The sequence below is a fragment of the Gymnoscopelus braueri genome (assembly GCF_963280865.1).
Source record: "Gymnoscopelus braueri genome assembly, chromosome: 20".
Taxonomy (NCBI): domain Eukaryota; kingdom Metazoa; phylum Chordata; class Actinopteri; order Myctophiformes; family Myctophidae; genus Gymnoscopelus; species Gymnoscopelus braueri.
In genome coordinates, this window is record NC_137622.1 from 44,964,669 (window position 1) to 44,974,657 (window position 9,989).

Sequence of the window (9,989 nt, forward strand, 5' to 3'; positions counted from 1 at the left end):
TGTTGTAGAACCTGTGCATAGAGAACGCCTGCATAGCGGCTCATGATAAGACGGGACGCTTTGCCGCCATGTTCACCGTGGATAAGGTGCTCACCCCCCCCATGGGCACTGTCATGGACGTCCTGAAGGCTGACGACAGATTCAGGTACCTGTCTGTCTGTCTGTCTGTCTGTCTGTCTGTCTGTCTGTCTGTCTGTCTGTCTGTCTGTCTGTCTGTCTGTCTGTCTGTCTGTCTGTCTGTCTGTCTGTCTGTCTGTCCATCTGGAGCTCTGCCTTTCTCTGTTTGTCTTGCTATCTGACTCTCTCTCTCTCTCTCTCTCTCTCTCTCTCTCTCTCTCTCTCTCTCTCTCTCTCTGATAAAAGCTAACATCCTGAACAGTATATTTATGCTGATCCTCCTCCATCAGGTCTTAAACGTGTCACAGAGTCTCTGCTTTTCAGGGCCTTTTTTTTCTTCCCAGACAGACGTTTTGTTTCAGGACTTTTATGAGAAGTAATTAGAGTAAAGACCCTGGAAATGTGTTCTTCAACCTGTAATGACTTTAGCACCCAGACCCAGACACACAAGGAACCACGCCAGGCCCCCCAAGCCCCTCCCCCCCCCTCTCCACTGGAACAGCACTGCCAGATTCTGTGAGAGAAATAAGCAACCAGGTCTATGAAAACAAGCCCAAAAGAAACGACTTAACAGATGAGCACTTTAAGCCTATATATATGTCGGCTATTTGAAAATAGACGATCTACAAGCTCACAACGTGGCGCGATGCGACGCGTTGTGAGCTTGTAGATCTGCTATTATTTTTAAAAAATCGGGGAAAAGTTAAAGAATTTGAAATGTTTCTAAACATTTTAACAACAGAAATCTGATACGGGGGTCCCTGGTACAAAACATTTTCAGATGGGTGTACGCAGACCAATACATATTAATTTGGGGGTCCTTGACTGGTTTAAACAACATTAGGAAGGAAGCCCAAATAATCAACTACACTTTAGAAACAAGCCCGAAAAAACGCAACCCGCAACTACAAATATTTACAAGTGACGTAAAAAACAAGCCCAAAGTCGCTTATAATAAGCAGACTTGGCAACACTGTAACCCCCCTCTCCACTGGAATGGTCCCCCCCGCCTCCTGTTTGACTCAGCCAGTAATGAGTTCTGTAATCATTCAGTCTTTCTAATAAACACTGTCAAACTAAGAGCTGTTTTATTGTTAACAATTTACAATCCGCAATTTAGTCATTTAGCATTTAGCAGAGCTTCTTCTCCACTAAGGAGAGAATAACATGAACCCTCGTCAACAACAAACGACAGGATAAACGCTCACATAAATACAGAGTGAAAAGAATAACAATTAAGTGCTACTAACTAAACAACATGCTATCTGAATTACATATACAAGAGGTGAGTTTTCAGACTGAGGTGGAAAATGAAGAGTGAGTGTACAGTCCTGGGGGTTGGGGGGTCATTCCACAGCTTGGGAGTCAGGAGGAAAAAGAGTTCAGGATGCTTGAAGCATTGGTCACATTGGTCACATTGGTCACATTGGTCACATTGGTCAGCGTGTTTTAGGGAAGAGAGAATAGTGTAGGATGGTTGGAACGTTGTCCAGGGCAGTGGTTCTCAACCTGTGGGTCGGGAGTAATCAACAAACTACTATAAAAACTGGTCAAACATTGGCCAAATCGTTTAATACTATAAGATATATATATATATATAGGTTGTGAATTAGCTCTGTGCAGAACTGTACTTACAGGTTTGCAGAAGCTGGCATCGTCAACCCATTTCATGTTCCAGGTTCATTTTCCTGTAACTTAATTTGATTGACTCGGCATCAGATTTGAACGTGAAACACACATGAAGGTGTCATTTGTTGTTTCCCCCGTTCAAATCTACTGCTGAGCCAATCAAACGAAGCTATGACGGGACACTGACTGAACCGGAACAGGAAATGGGTATGCCACCTTCTGGAGATCTGGGGGACTGCAGGTATGCACGAAGCTGATAGCATGCTGGGAGAAATAATAAGCCAGTGGAGAGAACAGAGAGAGCTTAGAGAACAACAGAGGGGAGACAGGAAACCTCAGGGAGGCTGAAGACCACCGTGTGCAGCGTTTCACTTCTGTGCTAGCGTCTGTCTGTGGATTACTGTCTGTAATCATCCTCATATTCTTCTCGAAATACATCTCAATTGTTGCTCCACTCTCCCTTGAAGCTCATCGGAGCCGGTGTTGGGAAGCTAGCCATGCTAAGTAGCGAGTGTTGTGTAGATTCAGCAGCACTCGGGCTCGTGTCCGTATCCTTTTTTGCCTGTAACATACTAATACTCAACTGGCTGGCTGACAAATAAAACAAAAAATGCAATTTAAGTCCCACTTCTGTCACCATGTTTCAGCATGCTATTAACGCTCAAATAAAGACAGACACAGTACTGGCATTCAGCGTGTATTATAAATCCTGTGTCAACATTACAGTCATCACAACAGTGATACATCCGGTTATATACATGGCTATTCCATGGCTTATCTCATGGATCTAGACCCCATAACAATAACTACTCATCTATCATGATTTTAAACTCAACATTGTGTGTTTAACCCTCAGTGTGCTGGTAGGAGCCATCCAGACCGCCGGCATGACAGAGCTGATGAACCAACAGGGGGCGCTCACTGTGTTCGCTCCCACTAATGACGCCTTCAACGCCATGCCACAGAACGACCTGAACAGACTACTGCGTAAGATACACAACATGACTACACACTCTCTACACAACACAACACAACACAACACAACACAACACAACACAACACAACACAGAACGACCTGAACAGACTACTGCGTAAGATACACAACATGACTACACACTCTCTACACAACACAACACAACACAACACAACACAACACAACACAACACAACACAACACAACACAACACAACACAACACAGAACGACCTGAACAGACTACTGCGTAAGATACACAACATGACTACACACTCTCTACACAACACAACACAACACAACACAACACAACACAACACAACACAACACAACACAACACAACACAACACAACACAACACAACACAACACAACACAACACAACACAGAACGACCTGAACAGACTACTGCGTAAGATACACAACATGACTACACACTCTCTACACAACACAACACAACACAGAACGACCTGAATAGACTACTAAGTAAGATACACAACATGACTACACACTCTCTACACAACACAACACAACACAACACAACACAACACAACACAACACAACACAACACAACACAGAACGACCTGAACAGACTACTGCGTAAGATACACAACATGACTACACACTCTCTACACAACACAACACAACACAGAACGACCTGAATAGACTACTAAGTAAGATACACAACATGACTACACACTCTCTACACAACACAACACAACACAACACAACACAACACAACACAACACAACACAACACAACACAGAACGACCTGAACAGACTACTGCGTAAGATACACAACATGACTACACACTCTCTCTCTCTGAGAGAGAGAGAGAGAGAGAGAGAGAGAGAGAGAGAGAGAGAGGAATTGTCCATAATTGAAGTCCCAGATGGTTCTAAGTGCTTCCAGACCTTTATCACAGATCCATGGAACACTGTTCAGCTCAGTGATGGTCTGATGCTCTGTGTGTGTGTGTGTGTGTGTGTGTGTGTGTGTGTGTGTGTGTGTGTGTGTGTGTGTGTGTGTGTGTGTGTGTGTGTGTGTGTGTGTGTGTGTGTGTGTGTGTGTGTGTGTGTGTGTGTGTGTGTGTGTTCAGTGATGGTCTGATGCTCTGCTTCTCCTCGTTCACATAAACTACTTCCTCCTCCTGTCTGTCTGTCCTACACTGTCTCACTCTCAGCTGTCCTACTGTCTGTCTGCTAAACACTGTCTCACTCTCAGCTTTCCTACAATCGATGTGTGCGTGCGTGCGTGCGTGCGTGCGTGCGTGCGTGCGTGCGTGCGTGCGTGCGTGCGTGCGTGCTCACTATGGTTTGTAACATAACAAATATAATACACATATTACATTAGTTATGTAACATAATGTCATACAACAAACATTTCCAGAGGGCTTCTAGCTTTGTGACTCAGCAGCTCCTTGTTTGGTGTGACACACACACACACACACACACACACACACACACACACACACACACACACACACACACACACACACACACACACACACACACACACACACACACACAAACCATGTTTGTATGAGCGAGTCATCATGTTCTCATCCTGTTATATACAACCTGTCTGACTTCATCAACACAGAGTACCAAGCTGAACACCCAGCAAACATCCTAATAAAGCAATGAAATCACTGTGTGTGTGTGTGTGTGTGTGTGTGTGTGTGTGTGTGTGTGTGTGTGTGTGTGTTTACACTCAACACAGTCATTAGAGCACATTCTGAAGATAAAGGTACAGGCCACTGACTCTGATGTCCACACATCATAGGTCATAGTTCATTCTTACTTCATCGCCACAAATGCGTCAACACTTTTCTCTCCAGTTGAGAACATGTTATTTGTGTGGAGTGACACGGCCTCAGATTGTATGAATTAGCCTCCTATAATAAGTCTCCTATTCCCTTTTTTAATGTTATGTTTTATGTAAACACGTTTATGCCTTTATTGACAGTGAAGTTAGTCAGACAGGAAATGGGGAGAGAGATGGGGACGCACCGTCGGGATCGGGACTCGAACCCGCAACGCACTGTCAGGCTACAATGTAGCCGAGGTGCCCGGACCACCACCCCAGCAGCCCGGGCACCTATTTTGATTGATTGATTGATTAATTGATTGAATATTTTATTAGGCAGAAATGTAAAAAAAAACAGCACAAGAATCAGAATCAGAATCAAACTTTATTGTCACATCACATTACATGTCATATGGGTGAAATTCTTAATTGTACAAGCCCATTAATGCAGTTAAAATATAGATAGAGGTAGAAGTACAGTAAAGTGCATTTAAGAGAGTGGCTAATGTACATAATAAGTTAAGGGAAAAATGTGTCTGTAATTTAAACATGGATCAGATCATCTGTACATAAAGACACAGTTCAGTGCACAGTGTCCACAGGCTTAACCTGACACCGTCAAATGGAAGAAGCTTGCGACACACATTTGTTTCACAGCCTACTTCCCATCTGAGACTCCGGTCGCAGAATCGATGACAGACGGTTTTTCTTTTTTTCAAGCTACTAGGCAGGTGATTGGATGATCCCGCCCCTAGCAGCCGCTGATTGGTTCGAACACGCAGTGTTCGGGCAGCTTTACTCCCTGCGCAATCCCAGACCTCCTTCCTGAAATCAAATGCAAATGAGATTTCCGGAGGGGGGGGGTTTACCAGGCTACCACAGGCTTAGTTCTCTTCCAACAGCCTATTTACTGCTGGATAAAAGCTGTTCCAGAGTCTCGTGGTGCTGCTACCGATGCTCCTCCATCACTTGCCTGGCCGTGGGTGTCGCAGTGACTTGAACAGACCATGGCTGGGGTGGTAAATGTCTTTGATGATGCTTCTGGCCTTAAAGCCACACATCTTTTTCTCATATATGGCCTGGAGAGGGGGAAGCTCACCGCCCACCATGCTCTGTGCCGGTCGCACCACTCTCTGTAGTGCCTTGTGTTGGGCTGTGGTACAGTTTACAAACCAGGCGGTGGCGCCACTCGTCAGGATGCTCTCGATGGTGCTGGTGTAGAACGCCCTGAGGATGCGGGGGCTCACTCTGAACTTTTTCAGACGCCGGAGGCAGTAGAGCCGTTGTTGGGCCTTTTTCACCACCTGTGTGTGTGTGTGTGTGGTATGCGTTGCCCACTTGAGGTCCCTCGAAATGTTTATTCCGAGGAACTTGAAGTCCTCGACCTGTTCCACTGCAACACCATTGATGTGGATGGGTGCGTGCTCTCTCTCTCTCCAGCCTTCTGAAGTCCACCATGAGCTCTTTGGTCTTACAAGTACAGTTTATAACACTTTGTCTAAAAGGTCCGTTCGAAAAAAGTCCTTGCGGTCTTCTTTCCATTGAGGTCCTTGGTATTCCCATTTTGAAGCTAGTAGCGATATCTGTCTGTCTGTCTGTCTGTCTGTCTTATATAGTGTCCTCTGTATACTGTATGTAGCACCATGATAAAAAAAAAGGCTTATTGTCCTCCAGTGTGTACAGTATGTTTGATTTTCCTGTGTCTCGCTGCCATCATTTGGCTTATGTGCGGCAGAATTCCCTTTCTTATCGTGTGTGTGTGTGTGTGTGTGTAGGTAACAGAGCAGAGCTGTCCAGTGTGTTGAAGTATCACATGGGAGAAGGTATCCTGGTCAGTGGAGGAGTCAGCTCTCACACCAGAGTCAGTCCTCTGCAGGGAGACAAGCTGGAGCTGGGCATGGTGGGTGTCTGTCTGTCTGTCTGTCTGTCTGTCTGTCTGTCTGTCTGTCTGTCTGTCTGTCTGTGCTGGGAGACAAGCTGGAGCTGGGCATGGTGGGTGTCCTCTATACTGTCCTATATTGTCTGTCCTACTGTCCTATACTCTCTGTAACGCTCGAACCCTGGTCTCCCGCGTGGTAAGCTGACATCTTATCCACTAGCCTAAAGGGGAATTCCCCCAGAGGCTCTGAGACACTACTGCTACACTGTGTGTCCTTTAATTATGTCTCCTTCTCTCCCACGTTCACTCTGTTTAAAATCTAAATATCACATCAATATGAATGAATTGTATACATGCTAACACACAAAGCATGCTAACACACAGCAGAACACAGTTCCATCATGGTCAACATGGTTCTCTTATTGTTCAACCAGAAAGGCCCCAAAAATATCTGTTAGAAAAATACATTAATGTGGCTCTGATTCTGATTCTGATTCTGATTCTGTCTGTCTGTCTGTCTGTCTGTCTGTCTGTCTGTCTGTCTGTCTGTCTGTCTGTCTGTCTGTCTGTCTGTCTGTCTGTCTGTCTGTCTGTCTGTCTGTCTGTCTGTCTGTCTCTCAGCGTAACTCTACAGTCCATGTGAACAAGGTTCCGGTGGTGGAGGCAGACATGATGGCTACTAATGGAGTCGTTCACGCTGTTAACGCTATCATCAAACCACTGCGTGAGTCACACACACACACGCACACACACGCACGCACGCACACACACACACACACACACACACACACACACACACACACACACACACACACACACACACACACGCACACACACACACACACACACACACACACACACGCACGCACATGCACATGCACATGCACACACACACACCTAATATTCAACATTATAGAGCAAATAAAGTAACATACAGTACATGTAAACCGCCGGACTCTGTGTGTGTGTCTGTGTCTTTACAGCTCCTAAAGTTGACATGCAGGCAGATGGACCTATCAGGGTAAGAGAGCATCACACACACATTAATATTTTATACCGTATACGTTAATTTATATTTTCTACATGCTGAGGATATTTCAGTAACACTGTAAATAACATAAATGAATACATACGCAGTGTGATGGATCAGTGTGAGGACATAAGAGCTTCTATTGAGACAAAACAGCAGAGAAAGCAAAGGCAGCGTTCCTCATGGCTATAGGAGGATGATCATCAATTATTATCAAACTATTATTTTGGTCACAACAATTGTGACATGAAATATTCATATGTTCCCATCCCTATGATCTCAGGCCCAAAACACTGTCCAACACACTCCTTTTCTTTTTACTACACCAGACTTTTTTCAGACCTTTCTGAATCACGCCCGGAAAATACCCCTTATTACAATAAAACACTAAAAGTAATAAAAACTACAGCTACAGCATTTTTTTCCTAAAGTAAAAAATAAAGCTAAAAATAAATAGCTAAACTGCTTTAAAAACGAATTAAAAGTAAACGGAAATTGTAAACAAGTCAATAATGAAATACAAGTACAAACTAAATACAAAACTATTACTACAACATCACTATAAGCTTCCTCCTAGAGGGGTGTATGGTCACCATAGTAACAGGGGAGCAAAGTGGATGGACAATGGATGAACATTTTAGATAGCAGGTTATTTAGACAGATGCTATGGTTCATTGTTTACTCCTATAGTTTCAATGTACAGATTATTATTTAGATATTATATTGTTTAGACAGATGGTTATTGGTTTACCTGTAATCCTAGTTTACTGAGACACTACACTGTCTCTCTACATTATATGTATGTGTTTACCTTGTTTATTATAAGTCACTCTGGATAAAGAGCGTCTGATAAATGACTACATTGTAAATCGTAAATTGCTTTCAAAAGACTATCATACCAGTTAATTTATAAGTGCCATTGTTATCTGCCACTCATTAATAGCTTCTGGTAAAAAACTGTTTTCGCTTCACTGGTATATTTCTCTGTAATTACAAGTAATTTCCAGTCATTAATGTGTAATTAAGTGTAATTTGAAGCGTTACTATGGCAACCTAGAAGAGTCTTACTGGCTGTTGAGAGGAGAAGTAGGTTCTATTGTTAGGATGCTAAATGACATGTGTTTGCTGTGGTGATGAATATGTTGAATGTTTAATGTGTTAATGTGTTGTGTTGTGTTGTGTTGTGTCCACAGCCCGAGGGCTTCAGGAAGGGTGAGTTATTCATAATAATATTATATTATGTTACTGTCAATCACAACACTAACCCTTACATGTTGCTGTAACTTTACTGACAGCAGTGTTCATTTCATCCACTCACTAAAATTATGACAAAAAATGTCTGTCGACTACATTTTCCCACTGATAAACTAAATAAAAACTAGATACAAATCAACCTATGATGACAAAATATAATTGACAACGTTTTGATAAAAACTAGACTAAGATTTTAGAGAGGGACTAGTGGAGAAGAGATCCAGTAGAACTAAGACTAGTGGAGAAGAGATCCAGTAGAATTAAGACTAGTGGAGAAGAGATCCAGTAGAATTAAGACTAGTGGAGAAGAGATCCAGTAGAACTAAGACTAGTGGAGAAGAGATCCAGTAGAACTAAGACTAGTGGAGAAGAGATCCAGTAGAACTAAGACTAGTGGAGAAGAGATCCAGTAGAACTAAGACTAGTGGAGAAGAGATCCAGTAGAACTAAGACTAGTGGAGAAGAGATCCAGTAGAACTAAGACTAGTGGAGAAGAGATCCAGTAGAACTAAGACTAGTGGAGAAGAGATCCAGTAGAACTAAGACTAGTGGAGAAGAGATCCAGTAGAATTAAGACTAGTGGAGAAGAGATCCAGTAGAACTAAGACTAGTGGAGAAGAGATCCAGTAGAACTAAGACTAGTGGAGAAGAGATCCAGTAGAATTAAGACTAGTGGAGAAGAGATCCAGTAGAACTAAGACTAGTGGAGTAGAGATCCAGTAGAACTAAGACTAGTGGAGAAGAGATCCAGTAGAACTAAGACTAGAGGAGAAGAGATCCAGTAGAACTAAGACTAGTGGAGAAATAAAGTTTTACTGGTTAAATAAAGACACTTTGTCTCAATGTATTTTTACTGGTTAAATTAAGACACTTTGTCTCAATGTATTTTTACTGGTTTAAATAAAGGTCATAATTATTATTGTGTGTTTGTTTTTCAGAGGATCTCTTCCAGAAGGTGATGAAGAGCGGTTCCAGCAGAACCATGACCCGCAGCCAGTAGAACCAGCAACCCCAGTGAGAACCAGGCAATAGAACCAGCAACCCCAGTACAAACCAGCCAATAGAAACCAGCAACTCCAGTGAGAACCAGACAACCATTCCGTCTTAACGGTCCGATTCCTTAACAATTCCCTTTTAACGATCCCCATAGCGGGTTCCACATGGACCCTTACAGGTCTGTAACTCTGAGAGTGGAACACATGGAATCCATCTGGTTGCATGTGTTTTCACTCTCAGAGTTACGGTGGTCCTTGAAATGAATGGTATTGTAAGTTGAAGTCCACATAACCAGCTCTGACAGTGG

At 43.1% G+C, this 9,989-nt stretch overlaps 1 protein-coding gene across 2 annotated transcripts in view; it reads left to right on the top strand.

Annotated features, from left to right (window-relative positions):
• The window catches only part of tgfbi (transforming growth factor, beta-induced), a 41,653-nt gene that overhangs the window by 28,172 nt on the left and 3,492 nt on the right, over window positions 1-9,989 (top strand). Inside the window, exons 11-17 of one of the 2 annotated variants that reach the window (XM_080416813.1) lie at window positions 9-145; window positions 2,603-2,733; window positions 6,299-6,423; window positions 7,024-7,126; window positions 7,386-7,423; window positions 8,626-8,644; window positions 9,625-9,972. In XM_080416813.1, the coding sequence (XP_080272939.1) occupies window positions 9-145; window positions 2,603-2,733; window positions 6,299-6,423; window positions 7,024-7,126; window positions 7,386-7,423; window positions 8,626-8,644; window positions 9,625-9,686 (615 nt within the window). In that variant the 3' untranslated portion in view covers window positions 9,687-9,972. Of the gene's footprint in view, window positions 1-8; window positions 146-2,602; window positions 2,734-6,298; window positions 6,424-7,023; window positions 7,127-7,385; window positions 7,424-8,625; window positions 8,645-9,624; window positions 9,973-9,989 lie in introns of those variants that run through there. The other variant, XM_080416814.1, reaches the window with a different exon arrangement.